The sequence below is a fragment of the Hydra vulgaris genome, chromosome 12, assembly GCF_038396675.1.
Source record: "Hydra vulgaris chromosome 12, alternate assembly HydraT2T_AEP".
NCBI lineage: Eukaryota > Metazoa > Cnidaria > Hydrozoa > Anthoathecata > Hydridae > Hydra > Hydra vulgaris.
In genome coordinates, this window is record NC_088931.1 from 17,400,643 (window position 1) to 17,419,457 (window position 18,815).

General features: G+C 27.9%; 1 protein-coding gene across 1 annotated transcript in view; it reads left to right on the plus strand.

Moving 5' to 3' along the window:
- Nucleotides 1-8,762, plus strand: part of LOC101240901 (von Willebrand factor A domain-containing protein 3B) — a 102,711-nt gene extending 93,949 nt beyond the window's left edge. Inside the window, exons 38-41 of the mRNA XM_065812392.1 lie at nucleotides 757-972; nucleotides 1,100-1,181; nucleotides 2,607-2,685; nucleotides 8,499-8,762. Of these exons, the coding sequence (XP_065668464.1) occupies nucleotides 757-972; nucleotides 1,100-1,181; nucleotides 2,607-2,685; nucleotides 8,499-8,598 (477 nt within the window). The 3' untranslated portion in view covers nucleotides 8,599-8,762. The remainder of the gene's footprint in view (nucleotides 1-756; nucleotides 973-1,099; nucleotides 1,182-2,606; nucleotides 2,686-8,498) is intronic.
- The last annotated feature ends 10,053 nt before the right edge of the window (nucleotides 8,763-18,815 follow it).

Below are 18,815 nucleotides of genomic sequence, written 5' to 3' on the forward strand. Positions count from 1 at the left end.
GCTTTTGGATGCGTCTGGATGCTTCTGAATGTTTCTGGATATTTCTGGATGCTACTGGATGCTTCCAGATGCTTCTTCTGGAAACTTCTGCATGCTTCTGGAAACTTCTGGATACTTCCTTTAATTATTAAAAAACTTCCGTGACGTTGACATGGACCAGACTTAAGAAAATGAAACAAACCAAAAAAGTTGCACTTATTTTGTCCGCTGCAAAATGGCACTTGTCAACAAAATTCTACCTGTGTGCTGTCACCTGTCAGCTGATTGCTCATGTCATGGCATGCTATGCTCCAGACTCCTGAACTGTTTGCTGTAGTAGTATAGTTCGTTTCGTTTTTAAGACATGTAAAATTTGGAACACTATTTAGGTTTGTTCGATGTTGGTTGCAAATGTTTTGTCCAATACTGTATGTGTATCTGAGAGAATCTAATCACATATGTGTGAATTAACTATGTTTAAGTTACTTAATCTATTTTACTTTTTTTTTAAATTAGCAGTATTTTAAAAGCAGCTCAAGTGTCAGTTGGAAAAGTATCTACCTTTTTTTTGTATAGAACACAACGCCTAACAAAATTGTTATGCAAAATAGTATTAGTGTTTCTCCTCCTTTAATTTGAAGTATCAACCCTCCTTTTTCATTTTTATTTTTATGATGCAGCTGTGTCTTTGTTTCTATAAAAAGTATTTAATACTTCCTAGCTTCAAGTACCTTTTTATTATAATTTTTTCAAAAATTTTTCTTCTTTTACCAATAGTCACTTATTCCGTGCACAGAAGTTTATTTAACAACATATTCTAAGTTTGAAAGGGACATATTGATCATAAGACAGCATGAGAATGCTTTAATTGGACAAACTGTTGTTGCCAGAGATAATAAAACTGGAAAGTATCACTTAGCAACCATAAAGAGTCAAATACTTGGATCAAGAAATTATCTAGTTGAATGGTCAGATCAAACATTAGAACATCAGGTTTGTAAATATAAAAAAAAGTTTTGTAATTACTTGTAAAACTTTTTTAAAAAGTTTTTATTATTATTGCTTTCTTTTTATTTATAGAACTATGTTTTTATTTATAGAACTATGTTTTTATTTATAGAACTATGTTTTTATTTTTGGTTCACACTCAATACATAAAAATATGAAAAACAAAAGTTATTGTTTAGCCATTACTGATAAAGGTATTTGTTTCACTTATTTATTCAACGTTTACTTTCATTTTGTTATTTTTCAAGTTTCAAAGTACAAACAAAAGCCACATATAATTCTAAAAATATGGCTATGCATGTAAAAATATAAAAATATGGCTATGCATGTAAAAATTTAAAAATATGGCTATGCATGTGTGACACACATGCATAAATAATAGCAACATAAAAACAATAATTAATTTTTTTTTACCGTGTAAATACTGTTATGCTTACAACGAAACACAGGAGTTTTGTTAAAAATTTTATATTTTTGCGATATCTCATAGTACAACAAGAAGCCTGAAAATACATTTTGATATTTGTAAACAACTTGACAATACATTTTGATATTTTTTGACAACTTGATAATACATTTTGATATTAAGAGACAGCTTGATAATAAATTTTTATTTTGATATTTGTAGATGATTAATAAAGTTCATATTGTTTCAAATATCCATGAATAACTTATAGTGTTGTTTTAAATGGGAAGTAGAAATGAACCACTGAAAAATTTTAAATTTTTGCAGATAAAACTTAAAATAAAATAAAAATTTCTCTAAATCTCTTATAGATTCCATTTTGAAAACCACTGAATATGGAAACAAAGTTTTGTTCTATAATTTTTGCAAAATATTGTTTGTTTTTAGTATGTTTCCTAAAAATCTAAGAATAAAGAATGACTGGAGTATTAAATATCTGAGATCTTCTCTATAAAGAAAATAAGAAAAATAAATAGAGAAAGGGATCTTTCCAAATATAAATTAAATTGTTTATAATTAGTTCATTCTAAATAATTTATTCAATAATTTATTTTAATTATGACTTACTTATAAATTCCACCAATAAAAATATAATTTTGAAGAGATGAAAAGCTAAATGAAAATATGATTTTTTATAAAATCTTTTTTTTTTAAATGTTGTTATTTTTTTGTTGTTTTTTTTACTTTTCTGCAAAGATGACTTTATTAGTTTTATTTTGGAGTTAATTATAAGTTTCATAATTTCTGGGTGTTTTTACTTAAATAAACCTTAAATACTAAATATACACTTCTTATACACTCTTATATGAATTTCAAACTGTTAATTAATGTTAGTTACTGTAATTAATGTTTGTTTTGTTTATTGTCAAGGTTTACTGTGGAAGTTTTGTAAGCTTGTTTTGTAAGGGTATAGGTACATATATCTTGATTGATTGTTAAGATGTTAAGTTTGAAATTTTTGTAGTTTTTTAAGAGACAAATAATTTTTCAGATTTACTCTGTAAATAACTTTAGATGTTTTGTATTTGTTTTTATAATTTTTTGATAGTTTATTTAGATATTTATGATATAGTAGTAACCTTTTTTTAATAAAATTGAACAAAATTATAAATTAGTTTAATTTTATATCAGTTAGTTTTAAACATTTATTTAGATACATTTACATATTTACCAGCAATTGTTGAAAGTGTAAAAGAAAATGAGTTGAATCTGGTCTTTTGTGATTCAAACACGTATGTAACTGTTTTGTTGTTTTTTTCAACTAAATTTTATGTTTAATTTTAATCAGTAGACATCTGGAAAAAGTTATTTCTTAAGGGCTGTTTATATGAATCAGACTGACTAAAAAAATAATTAATAATAAAAAAAATGCTTACATTGGAATTTTAATTTAAATTTGAATTATGCATTTTTATTTTTAGTAAGTTGATTGTTTTAAAAAAATTGGAAATATTTTTGATTGGATAAAAAAGTTAGCGTGATTTATTTTACCAAATCAGCATTCTTAATTCATAGACTAGGTTGGCTCACTTGTTAGTGTTTATATGGAAAAAAATTGTCTCACATGAGTGGGATCTCACTGAAATTATGAGAGATCTCAATTATCCGGGTTAATCCATTTCACATGTAAACAAGATTAATTTTTATAGGTAAATATTAAGCATGCCGAGATATTGTTTAAGTGAACCAGCCCGGCTAATTGGGCTAGCCTGCCTCATATAAGCAGCCCCTTATAAAGTTTTTTTGTAAATTTTTTTTTTCAATTTTATGCAATAATATTTTTTAGAGATTACATGCCATAGGTTTGTCTATACATAGGTTTGTGCTATACATCTATAGGTTTGTGTAAACTCTTTAATTTTGCACAAGTTTTTAAAGGAAGACTAATTAAGAAAACTGATTGAGAAATTGGAATACAAAACTAATGAGAATATGGGAAAAAAAAATCATAAAATATATTGAAAATATGAAGTTTTTTAATTGCAAGTAAAATCCTTTTAAAAAGTCCGGAAATCCAAGAACATATAACTAACTTTATTTAAAAAAATAAAAATAAATTGAATGCTGTTTGATGTGGGATTTGAAAAACATAAGATAAATAAAAATAATACTTTCCAGTATAATTTAAATGTTTCCCGAATTCTAAAATATTTTTCTATATAATTTTTTTTTTCTTTCTGGGGGTGGGTGGGTGTTAAAGGAATCTGACACTTTGCTCATGTAAATAATAATTATTTAACAATAGAGTTTTAACTACATGAACTTGAAAAATACACCGTTTAATAAATTTTTTTTAATTTTGTGTTTATTTAAGTTGTTTATTGCTTTTTCATTGGTTTAAATATACAATTGGTTTTCCTGTATCGTAGATTCATTGATGTTCATTTTCCTGTAACATCAATTGTTACAATTATATATTTTAATAATAATATAATAATATAATAAAAAATTGTTATATTTTATATATAAAATATAACAATTTTTTTAACCAAAAGTTGGGACCATTAAAATAAAATACCAATTTTTTTTTTGTAATGAACTCTAAAAAGTTTAAATATTAAATTAGAATTGTTTGACAAGTTTAATTTTTCAAAAAATACACTGATTTAACCAAAATTTTTAGCAAAGTTTAAATTTAAAAATTTAATGTTGGCTAAAAAGCAATGGGTATCCTATAGGAAAGCTAGGGGTGGTTAAGAAGGGTTCGTTCACCCATTTCTTTTAATTTTCTTTTACAAAATCCCTTTTTTTAAATTTTATTTTAACTGTTTATTGGCAATATGTCTTGCCATTTTAAATTTTAAAAAACCTTTGATTACATTTTTTTAAATTTTAATTAATAATTTTATTTGAATCTCAAATGGAAAGCACTTTCCATGTTCATCAATTCAAATTTTGATCAAGTGATCAGGAAACAGCTTCCATTTTCAATGGAAAGTGTTTTCTGATCATTTGTGATTAAGAAAGAGTTTCCAATTTTAATAGAAAGTGTTTTCTTATCACTTGTGATCAGGAGACAGTTTCCATTTTCACAGGAATGTGTTTTCTGAATACTTATGATCAGGAAACAGCTTTCACTTTGAATGGAAAGTGTTTTCTGACCATTTGTGAAATAGTTTTTATTTTCAACAGAATGTGTTTTCTGATCACTTGTGATAAGAAAACAGTTTCCATTTTCAATGGAAAGCATTTTCAGATCACTTGGGTGAACTTGGAGTTGATGGAGATGGTGGTTTTTTGACAGTTTTATCTTAGCATTATTGAAATGACTACTGTTAATGATGCCCAATCACTTCCAAGCAAGTAGTTACTTAAAAAAAATTTAAAGCATAGAATTGCTTTATCAGAACCTTCCAAAGAACTACAACAACATCAAGTAAATTTGGTCTTTAGTTCATGCTAATGCTTTAAACTTTCACTTTTCTTGTGACATGAAGTTGCCCAACATTTTATGTGGAAAATTACACATTCAGAAAAAATCCCATCATGGAGGTCAATTTTCTGTCACAGATTGCTAAACAATGTGGATCTTCTCCAGTGACTTGTAGAACGAGATTTAACCTTCCAAATTATTGTTTTCATTGACATGTTTGGATAGGTTCAGGTTGTTGTTACTGAAAAAGTTTTTGCAAATCTAAAACTCTTATTTGACATTATTTGAGCATCAACTTAAAACTCCATATCATTTTTATCGCATCTAACATTTCATTGACTGGAAAAATGTCACACTGGGTCTCTACAATGGACAGATCATGAGTTAGTTCATTATTAATTCAGTACTCACTGGCAAAGGTTCAAATGAAGGATTGGTAATCCAGGGTATGCCCAAAGGCTTTAGAACTGCTTTTTTGCCCTAAACAGCAAACAATTTTCAAAAATTTAGATTATTCGTTGTGAGAGTTTATTTATTAGAATCAAATTTTAAAAAATGTTCTTTTGTGAGTTGGTTCTCATTTAAAAAAATTGTCCTTGTTTAAAAAATAGAACTTTTGAGTGCTGTAAAAAAGATTTTTGGAATGCTGTCATTACACTTTTGTGTGCAATAAAAAGTATTAAATTTTTTTTCTGGTTTATAATAGTTTGATTTAAATTTTATTATTTTTAGTAAGTGGAATGTATGTATCATCCTGAATAGGTGGCTTTCTTGGGTCATGACCTTGGTCAAACCACCCAATATAAGTAACAGTGTCAATTTACTCTAAAAAGTTTACTGAGAGGTTCTGGCAGAGTGATGCCGTTTACAATTGAAATGGTGAAATGATTCAAAATCATTATAAGTAAATGTGAGTCAACTATTGCAATTGGTATATCTTTGAATTAAATTTTAATAATTATTTTGTGCAGACAGAGGAATAATTGTATGCCTGTTGGAAAATAGAATGGGCATCAGAGAAATAAAAGTAAATAAAGATTTTATCTCAGTAATATCTTCCAAACCCTACTTTTTATTTAAGAATGAACTAGATGAATAAACGATGAGTGAATGATTTGATCAGAGAGTAGTACTAAATCAAAGTTTCTAACATTGTAACTAAAAGAATTTGTTTGAAAAAGATTGAAAAATATATGTATCAAAAATGACATAAGGTGTAAGTTGCATAAAGTGTAAGATGCAATATTTGCTTCTGCAACAATATGAATAGAATGTTTATTGCTTTGGAACCTAAACATGACAATTTGTGATAGTTCAACAATGAGTTTGAAAGCAGTGTTACTTTACAAAAGTAATCAACATTCAGCGTTGCCTTTTGCTCATTCTGCACTAATTATAAAGAACTGTCAGGGATCTCTTTAATGAAATAAACTACAAAGAATTTAAATGGAATATTTGTGGTGACTTTGGAATATTGACTTTCTTGGTTGGGTTTTGAATAGAACATACCAAACATTCACGTTTTCTTTGTCGAGTAGTAGAGCTGATGATGAGCATTACAAGAGAGTTTAGTGCCCAAAGCACATTAAGCTTCAGCCCAGAAAAATAAATGCTGTATGATATTCTTTAATGGATTCCAACTAAATTTTGCTTTTGTTGCTTTACATTAAGCTGGGATCAGCAAGTTTATAAAGGTTCTAAAGTACAAATGCTAAATTTTTCAAAAAATCTATAAATGTTTAAAAAACTGTCAGAATCTAAGAATCAAGGTGGCTTAATTGTTGGTTTTCACATAAATGCCATGTTTAAGTCTGAAAGGCTTGAAAGTATGATGACTCAAGTTGTTGTGTCTTTTATGCTATAGTTAGGACTTTTAGGTAAGCATAGTAATTACAATGAGCCGGTCAATGAACGACTTTCTCAACAAAAAAGTATTGTTCAATGGATTGAGTAATATCAATGATGCAGTTAAACAAGCATCTATTAACATTAATAAAACAGTGGTCAGTGTGCTTAGAGAAAGATTGACGCCTTTTTGTGGTAGCAAAGAAAATGGAACAGTAGCTAAAAGAACTATAGTATGATTGAATCTGCTATTGCTCATGAAGAAGCAAATGAAAAAGAACTTATCGAAAGAAGAAACATCAGTTTTTAAAGAACAAATGTTTTAAAAATTTAAAGAAAAAAAAGTTTCTGCTTCAGCATCTCTATCATTTTTATCGTCTTATTTATCTGGAATGGACAAAACTAAAAGCAACAAATGTTATATGTGTTTGTACTGGTTGTCATGGTTGCATATTCCTTGAGTCAGCATTTATCACAAAACAAATACTTGTGTATGCTAGGACTGTAGATAATTTGTAACAATTTTAATTTTTCCAACTTTAATTGATGTTTTCAAAAAATTTTTGAGTGCTCTATTCTTTTCATCGTTACTTTTTACAAAGTAAAAATATCTAATTTCTGCACAGAACAGCTGATGGCCAGCTCTAAATTAATAAAATCTGCAATGGCGAAGAATAATGTAAATAAGGGAAAGGGAAATGTTATAAAGTAATATTTTTTTTGGAAACATTTATCCTTAATTTGCTTCCATAGTTATTTTCAAAAGGCCTCGTGTCCTGTTTAAATGATAAAAAGCTGAATTGCAAAATTGAAAATGAGCACTACAAAAGTTGAATTAGCTCTCTGAACATGAGCACTCAGTGACGCTAATGCCCGATTCGACTATGATTTTGTGAAACAGTTTGAAACTGAAAAGACTTACTGGAAGGAAGCGCTACTCCCAGTGTTTTCTACAATCAAGTTTCTTACTAGCGGGTACTTTATAAATTTATATTATTGGCTTCTTGAAAAGATATTATTATAATATAAAATATCTCATTAAATTTACAATGGTCTACCGTTACGTGACAAAAATCAGCAGATCGGTTCAAAACATAATGAAATTTATTTAGGTACGCTTCAACTCCTATCCGAATTCAACTCCTTGACAAAGTACTTTAAGATTTGCGGCAATAAGGGAAACGGCAGTGCTTTATATTTAACAGCCATTATATGTCTTTATCAAGGTTCTTGCTGATGATGTCATGAAGAATGTTGATAAGTTTTAGTTTCTCTAAAAGAACCATACAGCCAAAGCTAAAGACGTCTTTGAGTTTCATTCAGTTTAAGTTTCGGTTTATTTATTTAAAAAAATTGATTTAAAATAATTAAAAAAAAAAAAAAAAAGCTGGAATTTTTCAACGGCAATTTTGTACTGAGTCAGGCAAATCTATAGTATTCTTATTGTAATTTAATTATTATTTTTTAATATCAAGTTCAAATTAAAATTATATTAGCTTGAATAAAAAACGTTTACACTCATAAATATTTTTTTGTTTTATATTTGAAAAATCGTGTGTGTGTGTGCTAAGTCCAAGTAAATTGATTTCGAGAAAAACTAGACTACTTAAAGGCGGACAACAACAGAAATTGATATTTTCTTCATCTATTATTAGGACCAAGAGTCTGTCATTAGATTATATTATATTAAATATTAAAATAGATTATAGATTTCAGTATATAAAATTTAGAAATGGAATATACTCAAAATTTTTAATTTAGCGACTTAGCATTTCTAAAAAATTTGCTCATATATATTATACATATATAAAATTTGTTTAAATTTAGTGTTAAAGCCGTTGAATCAGCGCACGCATTTTGGATTTCTGAATATTTCTACAAAGATGCAGTTTATTATTGGAAATCCAAAAATAATTTATCCACATAGAAAAATGATTTTTTTTTTTTTTTTTTTTACGTTTATAAATTTTTAAGTTTTATATAAATTCATGCGGAAAATAGTAGAAAATTGTAAATTTTTTGCAAATTTAATGTAGATGTAAAATATTGTCAAACATAATTTATTATATATGTAAAATATTTATTAATATAGGTTTTTAAATTTTTTTTTTTTAACGCGTTGCCCAATGTCCAAAACCCACACCTTTAAAACAACGTTAACGATAATTATTTTTAAAACAAGGATAAAGGTAAGTTTTTGTTAAGAGTAAAATCAGTTACTACTACCTTAGGAAACTGGTATTTACTGGTACTTTGGTATCTTTATACTTCATAGACCAGTTTGTACAGGACCAATAGTCAATAAAACATAAAAGTTATATAAACATAAAAGTATTCATAATAAAAGATAAAACATTTCTAATAACCATAGTTAACATTGAGGCTGTCCCATAGAGATCTTAAAGGGGGAGGGGGTGACGTATCTATTTTTTGCCCATTAACGACTAAAAAAAAATAGTCCTCGTTCGCTGATATTTACCGACTGCCGACTACAGGTCCAAATTTGCCGACTAATTTTGAAACAAGTTTTTCGTAGAGCGGTTATATGGCTCTGGCTAGCATGTAACTGTATTTAAATGTCAATTTTGGGAACCAAAAAATAAACTTCTAATATAATGAGAAATATAAAATTATTTTAAAGATATATTTGAAAATCAAAAATTTTAATTATTATTATTTATAACTTTCTCATGTCACTGCAATCATTTTATCTATGTCGTTTCGTAACGAGGCTATTATTACTGATTCCATGTTGTCGAAATTGGTATTTTGATTGCAGGTAGTTGAATTAACAAATTCCTTCATGTTTTCTGCAGAGTAACAAGAAGTAGCAACCGCTGCCAGGTTTGTTTTTCCTGGTTAATGTTGGATAATAAATTTCTATGGCAAGGTTCACTGTTTTAGTTGGAATAGTCGTGTGTTAGAAATTTCATCTAGGGTTCTACCTCCTATTAGTTTGAAAAACAGTATATAGACAGTTACTACCAAAAGGTTATCCCACCCTTGTGTGAAACATTTAGTCTACTCCAGGCTCCATGCCACTCCTAGCATTTCGTCCTCAACTGGTGCGTATCGTTATTCGGCAGATGACAAGAATCTGGGCCCTGCAAGAGTTACTTTCCATCCGTCTATACAGCAATTTGAGGAGTTTGATTTACATTCGCAATGTTTTTGGCTTGGGTAATACCCTAGTTTTGACCATTCGCATCTTAAACAGGTCTTCTTGGTAATGTTAAATATTTAGACCCTTTAATTGCGTTGAAGATCTTTTCCTTCGACACATTGAATGAAGTGTTGAGTTTATCCGACCAACATAATTTTGATTTAGGTCTTAGGAAAACTCTGAATGGGGCCATAATTTATCGAATTTGGGCGTAATGTGATACTTATTTTACTAAACCGAACCAAGATTGGATATCTGTTTTGAGGATGGTGTTGGGTATGATCTAATGTCAGTATATTTAGGCAGTGGCTCAACTCCATTTTCAGGTATTCTAAAACATGCAAAGTCCACTATTCTTTTAGCAAACTTGAATTTTTGTGGATTTAAAATGATTCCAGCTTTACCAACAAGCTCAAGCAATTGTCTGCCTCCAATGTTTCACTAGTTCATCGTCGTAGTACACATCTTTGTTTGCCACTAAAGTCTGCTAAAATTTCGTCGAAACGTCTATTGTAGCCATTTCTACTGGATACAAAACCTTAAGGAGCTCGGATGTACCTATAGCGTCCAAAAGGTGGTAAGATGCTTATATTTAATGCACATTGGAGCGCTATGATAACCATCCATGAATTTCTTGGGACTGAACGAGCTAGTTAGAATGGCGATTTTATTGCATGAGATTCATCACGAATAAAATCCTTTTCCACCTGGTCTTGCCAATGGATTGGCAAGGGGGTTGGAGTAAATACTGCAACTAGTTTGACATTTTCTTGGATTAAAATACTAATTCGAGGCTCCTCTATATCAGATAAAATCTAGTGTGGACATGTGTTGAATGTTGAGGCAGAGTATCTTTCAAGAAACCAAGCTTCCATTCGTTCGTTGTTTTCAGGAGAGCATTCAAATGGGCATATCCCATTACCGCACATTTAACTTTGTTGCTGTTAGGTTGTTGTCCTTCAAGACGTAAAAGAATTGCAACTTCAATATGAAATTAGGTATTCTTGGCAGCTGACATACTATATTTCATACGTATTAAACTGTTTCCATTAAAACCTGTACTATCAAATCCTTTTCTAAACCATATGCAAGACTATGCACCAATATCTGCAACAATTTGTAGATATTTCGGTATAATGGGAGAAAATGAGATACCAAATGCGTAGTCTGATTTGTTGGTAGTCACACGCAGCTGAATTGTAGGGTGAACAAGCGATTGAACTGTGGCCCATCCATCATGGGTAAATATGTGACGGTTTATTTCTGTTGAGCGTCACTTCACATTAGTCATTATTTGTGATTTTTTTTTTCGATTTAAATGCTCAATTGCGCTCAACTTTAACACAAGTCCGCTGGCCTCAGCATCTTTAGTTGCACTCAATTTCATTTATTCTGGGATGATTCTGTTGCTAATTTTAGAAGTGCAAAATCTAAGCTTCTTCTGTCCTGTCATCTCTTCTTGTCTGATGTCTGTGCATCTCTTGAAAAATTTCCAGCATCTAATAAAGTTTGCCACTCTCCTTCTGAAATATCCTGACCGATGTGGGGACGATCCATTTTTAGTGCTTTGTGCTTTGAGAAGGCTGAATGTCAATTGAAGGAATGAATTTTAATTGAGTTTGGAGAATGGTGAAGTTGGTGGCTATTGAATTGCGAAATTTCAATTGCTTCGCTGGGACCTTCAATGATGACATTGCATCCTGGGGCCTGGTAAGGTATTGTTGATATATTGTAAAAAAGAAAAAGGTTAGCAAAATCCTATCTTTTTGTGCATGCATTAACAACTTCAAACAAAATAACATATGATTTTTTTTATTTATTTTTTATTGTTATAATAATAATTTATAGTTTTTTAAAAACCAACAAAAATTATTTTCACTTCTACGGTACCCGTGAAAAATGTAAACAAATTATACATTTATAAAGCAGCAGTACAATAGCTTGACCGTCATTCACAATGTCGTCTGGAAAAATTGTTCTGTGGTTTGGAAGCGTTATAAAAAATTGTTGTGGTTTGGAAGCATGGCCTTCAGAAGGAGTAGCTAATATAGTTATTAACAAACTAAATGATTCTGGATTGAATTTGATCAATAATATCTTTGCTACCTTCGCATTTGGAAATACGTCATCATTTTAATTTAATTTTCACTTTGCCGCAAACAGCGACCATTTTGGATGGGGGATTTTGGATGCCATTAACAAAACCGCACTTGAAAATACCCAAAAGTTGTTGTGCTTTTGGATGTTCAAAAAAAAACATTGCAGATGTAAATTATGTTAATTTTATTATTTATTTATTTTTTTAATATATATTTCGTCATCTTCATAATAAATTATGTACAATATTTTTTTGAGTTAAGATGTGACGAGAGCAGGCAGAAGAAAAAAGTCTTATCACCAGGCCCGTTGTATCATTTACATATTAAACAAAAAATAATCTATCATATAAAAAAAAAATATTACAATCTCAGTAAAATAATATTAAATACTTTTAAATAAAAAGTGTTACATTTTTTATTTTTTGAATACATAACAACTTAAAATAAAAAAATAAATAAAATTTAAAGATTAATTAAAAGATAAAAAATTTAAATATTAATTAAAAGATAAAAAAATAAAAAATATATAAGATTTAAAGTAAAAGTGATTTTTAACAAAAGGAAAAGTTAAAAAATAAAAGAGAATAAAATAAAAATTAAAAATTAAATAGTATTTGAAAGACGTCATAATCAAGTAACTATTTATTTAAGATACATTTAAAAGTTTGAATTGAAGTTGTATTTTTAATATTATTTGGGAGAAATATGTTCCACAAATGTGACCCTCGATAAGTCATTGAGAATTTGGATTGTTTTAACAAAGTTTTTGGTACTTGGTAATATGAGGGAGAAAGGTAGAAAGAGAGAATTGTTTATAGAGTTTTTTGAACCCTTTAAATTTGTCCCCTCGTTTGACGAGGGGACAAATTTAAAGGGTTCAAAAAATTTTAAAAGAAACCACTTGTTTACAAACTCTTTAACGAACGCTAAAATGGACACGGACCATTGGACCAGCTCAGTCTGCCAAGCTTTAGACTTTCTCCCATCGTCGTAAAGTTGTCGTAAAAAAATCTCTTTTTCTTTTCTACAAATATTTTCACTGCTCAAAGGAGCTACTATCTCTAGTTCCATTAACTAAAATTCATTCTCGCTATTTAGCAAAGTCTAAAGCATAATAATTTCAGACAGCCTTTTTATGAATTCAAAAAGAAGCATTACACTAATTTAGATCGATTAGAGGAAAAAAATTCAACACACTAATTAAAAACACTACCATAATATTTCAAATTTAATACACAGTATTATTAATTTATGACAAAACAGTCACAACAAAAAACGTTTATACTTTTAGCTACTTTCTTAGCTCAGTTTTTAATTGATCGTTAATACCTTAAACGTTAATACCGGTACCTTGAAACAAATTTCTAATTTTACTTTAAATAGTCTCACAAGTTTAACCTATTATATTTTGGTAATTTATAGAATTTATTTTGTCGAAATAAATGTTTTCTACAAATTAAACCATTCGCTTAAAAAAAAAAGCGTATTAAAAAAATTGTTACGAAGCAAAAACTAAAAGTGTGTCATGGTGCCCCACTCTCCCTATATTGTTTCCAAAACAATGCTAAAAATGATTAAAATCTAAATAGACACACAACATTATTACCATTTATATAACAAAAATTATTATTATTAACATGAAAGATACAATATAGTAATAACATAACAATATACAATATAGTAGTAACATAATATAGTAATAACATGAATATTAATCGTAGACATCGGTAAACAATGTAAACAAACTTGCGATGCGGCCGGTGAACAGTTGTCACTTACCTTAACTGTATTGAAGTAATTTTTTTCCTAAACTGCTGGCTAATGATCAATAAAGTAAACATCAAGTCATGAAAGTAAAAATGTAATGTAAAATCAAAGTAAAAATCAAGTCATGAAAGTTTACAAAATTAAAACCATATTTTAACAGTTATGCAAGGTAAACTAAAATAATGACGCTGAGTAGAACGTTTAAAAAGGTAGAACTAAAAAAATAGAAAAAAGATATTAATAAAATAAATATTTAAATTTGTATAAAACATAATGCTCTCAATAAAAATATAAAAAATACAGTACATCAAAAAGTAAAATCATATATATTTTTTAAATATAAAAACTGATAAAATCCTATTTACCCATTGAAGGTGTTAAGGTTACTAAATATTTTTTCAATATCAATATTTTTTTTTTTTTCGATAAAAGATCTTACAATCGAGGTCATTTACAAATAGTTAAAAACTAATCTTAAGTAAATACCATGAAATAGCATCAATAATACAAATAACAATGATAATAATAATGATGACAAATTATAAGAATAATAAGAAAATTATATGATAATAAATCAATACCAACTTTAAAACAACAATTGAATATAATGCACAAACAGGAAAGTTACAAACAGTTATGTACTGACAAAACGTAACAGCCTACCATGTAACTTAAACAATTACTGCAAAAAAAAAGCAACAATGTTTTAATAGATATAATAATCTTGATATCATTAATCATATAAATAAAAGTAGCATAAATATTTCATTAAAAAATAACAATAAATAAACAAACAAAAAATTTTCAATAATACTCCCAAATAAAAACGTGTCACCCAAACATTTAGTCACCCAAACATTTACACACAAACATTTAGTCACGAAAAATATAGAGTTTTCTCAATAAATGACAATAATAAAATAAAAAAGTAAATCATATCAAGCAAACACATATTGTCTTTCAAAAATAAAAAAAATTTAAAAAATGTTCTTTTTCCTTTTTTCATAAAAGGAGCAATTTTTATATATTTTGATATTTATTTTTAATTACTTTCCATTTTCAAATGTTCTTTTAACTTTGTTTTTTATGTCTTTTGCTTATCTAATTTTTTACTTTTTTAATTTGCTTGATTTGGTTTTTAAATTTTATTTAGTTTTTGGTTTTTTATATCTTTTTTTCTTTTCTTCATTTTCTTTATTTTTATTTCATTTATTTTTCTTATTTGATTCTTTTTTCTTTATCTTTCTGTTTTTTTTTAATTAATTTCTAAAATTCGTTATAAAAAATCGTCCGCCATTTTGGAAGTCTCTGCACTGTCTCTAAAGAGAAAAAAAATAGTATATTTAAATATTGAAATATTATTTTATATTAAAAAATCTAATTAAAATGATTTTACTTTCATAATTTTAATTTGTTTTACATCATGTGTTTTATAAAATCTAAAATAAGAAAAAATTCATTTTAAACTAAAAAAATATTTAAAAAAAGTATTACAAACATTTCACTTTTTTTTTCAATCAAATTAATTCAATTGAACTGATATGTTGGAAGAACTTGTAATATTTATATTTATTCTTAGTCTTATATTTATTACATAATCAACCCCCTGTTCATTGCTTGTTTAAAATTGAGGAAGGACTGACCTCTGGAATTTTAACAACACACTTTGTTCAGAAAAAAGGTAACTGTATTGTATTTCAAAAAAAAAAGGATTTTGTTACTAATATGGCCCACACACTAAGTATTATGTAAACTAATTATATATAAAGTAATTTTAATTAAAAACCTAAAACAACTTAAAAAGCATTAAACATAAAATATTAAAAGTTAACTTACAAATTAACAAATAAAAAAAACTTGTTAAAGAAAATGAATAATAAAAAAAAAAAAATGGTTAACAGTTTTTATCTGTAAAATTTAATCTACGATTTTTAAGTGCAAATAAGTCTATAACTTTTTCAACATTAGGGTCTATCTCTTGGTGAATTTGCAATAAAGCAAGACTGTTCATTCTCTCAGATGACATAGTACTTTGTGTGTAGCTTTTTAATCGTCTCATAGCTAAAAACGATCTTTCACACGCAGAAGAGGTTACAGGCAATGTTCCTAGAATGCGAACACGAACTCTTAAATTTGCAAATTGATTGTTAGAAAGACTTTTTAAATTACTTGAAATATTATCTGGTAAGCAAATTTTTTCTTGAACACAATAGCTTTCCCACAAATCAAGTTCTGCGCTTAAAGAAATTGCACATGGAAAATCTGTTGAATAAAAATTTACAAAAGATTGAAACTTAATTTTCCAGTCAATCTTCTTAGAAACATAAGACATTATTTTATCTGGAATAATAACCAAATCATCATAAGCAACCAAAGTATTATCACTTTCTTTTATTAACTTCGAATAGGAGGTGATCGATAAGTGGTATGGTTAACAATTTCTTGAAATAATCTGAAGTTGAACAAGAAGGAACATTATTTCTATATATTTGACAAATTGATATTCTTGATTTAACTTCTGCAACATCAACTTTAGAAGCAAGACAAAGAATTGTATCATACCACTTTATGTGATAATCATCAATTAGATTTCAATTAGTGTAATCAATTAGTGTAAACATACAACTTTTTAAAGCTGAAATAGCACTTAAACCATCACAAATGTCAAAAGTTTTACCTTGCAACATTTGTGTAACAAGAATAGTGAAGTCAAGAACTGTTCGAGTAATCACTAAAGATGCAATAAAATCAAAAGTTGTAATGAGTTTTAAAAAACAAGAAGCTTGTGAGGAAGTTTCTTTATTGCACTTTTTTTCTAAGTTCATGCTCATTCCTTCAAGATAAAAAAATAATAGGTACAAACAAACTTTCAAAATCATCCAACCCAGTTATGCGTTCAACCCATCTTGTGCGACAAACATCAATTAATTTTTTCTTTGTTGCAGAAGGACAATGTTTGGTGATAGTTGCTTCTAATAAATTTTGTCTTGACTCAGAAAAATTAAAAAATTAAGTTTTATATGCTCCATCATATTTCTGACTTCTTGCAGTCAATCAATGCACAAATTTGCTACACTAAGATTAAGACGATGACTAAAACAGTTTAAACTGCTTTGTCATTGTGATCTTTAATTATATTTGCAAAGCCTTTAATATGACCAGCAACAGATCCTGCACCATCATACTCCTGACCTCGACAATTGGAAATGTCAAGAGAATAATCTTTAAGACATGATAATATAGTTTTGCAAAGAGCTTCTCCTGATAAACCATGTTCGCAATGCAAAAAACCCATAAATTCTTTCCAAAATCAAAAGAACTATCTAAAAATCTAATAATTAAAGACATATGTTCCTGATTGGAGCAATCAGATACTTCATCAGCAATTATCAAAAAAAATTGATTTTCCTTTATATCAGAAATTAAAATATTCTGGATATATTTACCACAACAATTTATTAATTCATTTTGTGATGAATTAGAAATATAAGATGCATTCTTTGCACAGCTGTTAAGAACTTTATCCCCACCTCTGATCCTGTAGTTTAAAAGTTCAACAAAATTTCCTATTCCATTTACTAAAGAGTATTTTCCAACAGTAGGATGATGTTAGAAATTGTCACGATGACCTCTAAAAGCTATATTGAGACGACCTAAGAAAATGATTGAGTCAACAATTGAACGCAATTTGTCCCGATTTAAAGCAACCTCCTTTTCATATTCTTTATTAATCAAAATATCAATATTTTGAATACTTCCATTCATTGTATTTGAAACTGCTGAAAATATGGTCCTGGTGTTATAATGAAGACTAAGTGATGTTCATTAATTTTTCCTTTTTTCCCATGATAATGTCTTCAAAGCACCCACAGCATTTGGCCAGTGCTTTACAGGCTGAGAAAACAAGTTTTACATCTACTAGATTTCAAAAAGTATTTAAACCCAAACAAAACACAACTCAAACAATATGCTCCACCTTCAGATGGTGAATGGCTAAGCCAAGAAAATTGCTTTAACCAGATAAGTTGTAAAGATTGTCTATTTGTTTTTGGAAAACAATAACGCTCATCAGGCACAAAAACATTTCTAATCAAGTTTTTTAATTGCAAATCATTTTAAGTAGATGCCTTTGAACGAAAGCATGCAATATCTTATTCACTAGAGAATTCACTTCACAACTTATTTGTATTAGACTCTAGTTTTGATATTTTGGCAGATGAAAAGATTTTTATTTTTATTTTTACAATCATTTTCATTTAATGGTAGCAAAGTATAGGAAGAACACGATTTTAAATCTATAAAGGAATCAAAGACATTATTTCTGTGAGAGGATGTTATAAATTTGTTGTTATTAAGTTCATATAAAAAAGATTTATCAGCAATGGTAGAAATAGGTGGTTCTTGATTGGTGTTGTATTTATCTGTAAACATAGTAATTGTTAATTGTTTAGCACAATTACTACCTTTTTTACATAAAAATTTACGCTTCAAGCATTTCTCACCTGGAATGAAAACTAAAGGTACATAATGATTATGTTTATATGGAAGTGGGGGATTTGATCCTTTAAAACAAAACGATAAATGATACTGCAGATAAAATACGAGGTTTAATTTTAAGATTAAACATAAGTTTATATTTATACAGAATATGAGGACACAGACACTGCTAACAAATTATCTATTGATGAAAACTCATTTGGATACTTTAAGCACAAGCCGACAAATGATGGACAATTACTGTAAAATGAGGGATTAAAATATAAATCAATTGCTGTCAGAATTCTTAAATCCATTACCAAACTATTATCACCACTCAGACAAATAGAAAACGAACTAAATAGACAATTACCAGTACATTCAGATCTGTAAAAAAAAAATGAATAAAGCTTTTTAATACACAGTAGAAAAGATCCAACAGCAAGATTAATGTAAAATAAAACTTTATTCAAGTATTTATATGTTTGATAAAAAAAAAAGCAAATCAATTAGATCAAAGCGAAAAAAAAATTTAAAAAATGGTTTGTTTATGCTAACTTTCTTAAAGGAATTTTAAATCAAATTTATTATTATTATTATTATTTTAATGTAATTATTATTGTTATTATTATTATTATT